This window comes from Oryzias melastigma, unplaced genomic scaffold, assembly GCF_002922805.2.
Source record: "Oryzias melastigma strain HK-1 unplaced genomic scaffold, ASM292280v2 sc01704, whole genome shotgun sequence".
Classification (NCBI taxonomy): domain Eukaryota; kingdom Metazoa; phylum Chordata; class Actinopteri; order Beloniformes; family Adrianichthyidae; genus Oryzias; species Oryzias melastigma.
The window spans coordinates 5,764-6,189 of record NW_023418284.1 but is presented as its reverse complement, the minus strand read 5'-3'; the positions used below and the strand labels follow the sequence as shown (position 1 = coordinate 6,189).

General features: G+C 43.4%; 1 protein-coding gene across 1 annotated transcript in view; it reads left to right on the top strand.

Moving 5' to 3' along the window:
- The first annotated feature begins 261 nt into the window (after positions 1–261).
- The window catches only part of LOC118598514 (piggyBac transposable element-derived protein 3-like), a 4,406-nt gene continuing 4,241 nt past the window's right edge, over positions 262–426 (top strand). Inside the window, exon 1 of the mRNA XM_036211259.1 lies at positions 262–420. Within this exon, the coding sequence (XP_036067152.1) occupies positions 280–420 (141 nt within the window). The 5' untranslated portion in view covers positions 262–279. The remainder of the gene's footprint in view (positions 421–426) is intronic.

Here is a 426-nt window from a genome sequence, read left to right as displayed (position 1 = left end):
TGCACTTTTTAGCTTAAGCTTACCTCGGCTATTAGGTCAACTGAACTCAGAAATTCTCAGAAATGCTCAAACAGCACGTTTTTTTAGAATTAACAATTAAAACCTTTTGAGAGGACTCATGTGTTCTTTGATACATTTTTCACAACGGTCAACCTCATGGATGCTTTGCTCTCAAAGGGTCTTCCAGCAACTGGAACTATCATGAAGAACAGGGTTCCAAAGCAATGCCAGCTGCCAGGAGATAAGCAGCTTCGAAAAGAAGGAAGAGGAGCTTCAGTGATGTTGGTCCGGAGGGAACCTGAGCTGGCAGTGACAAAATGGTTTGATAATAAACCAGTTCTGATGGCCTCCACTGTCTACGGCAAAGATCCAGAGGATATCTGTAGCAGATGGTCCAACAAAGACAAAGCTCATGTCCAGGTGAGA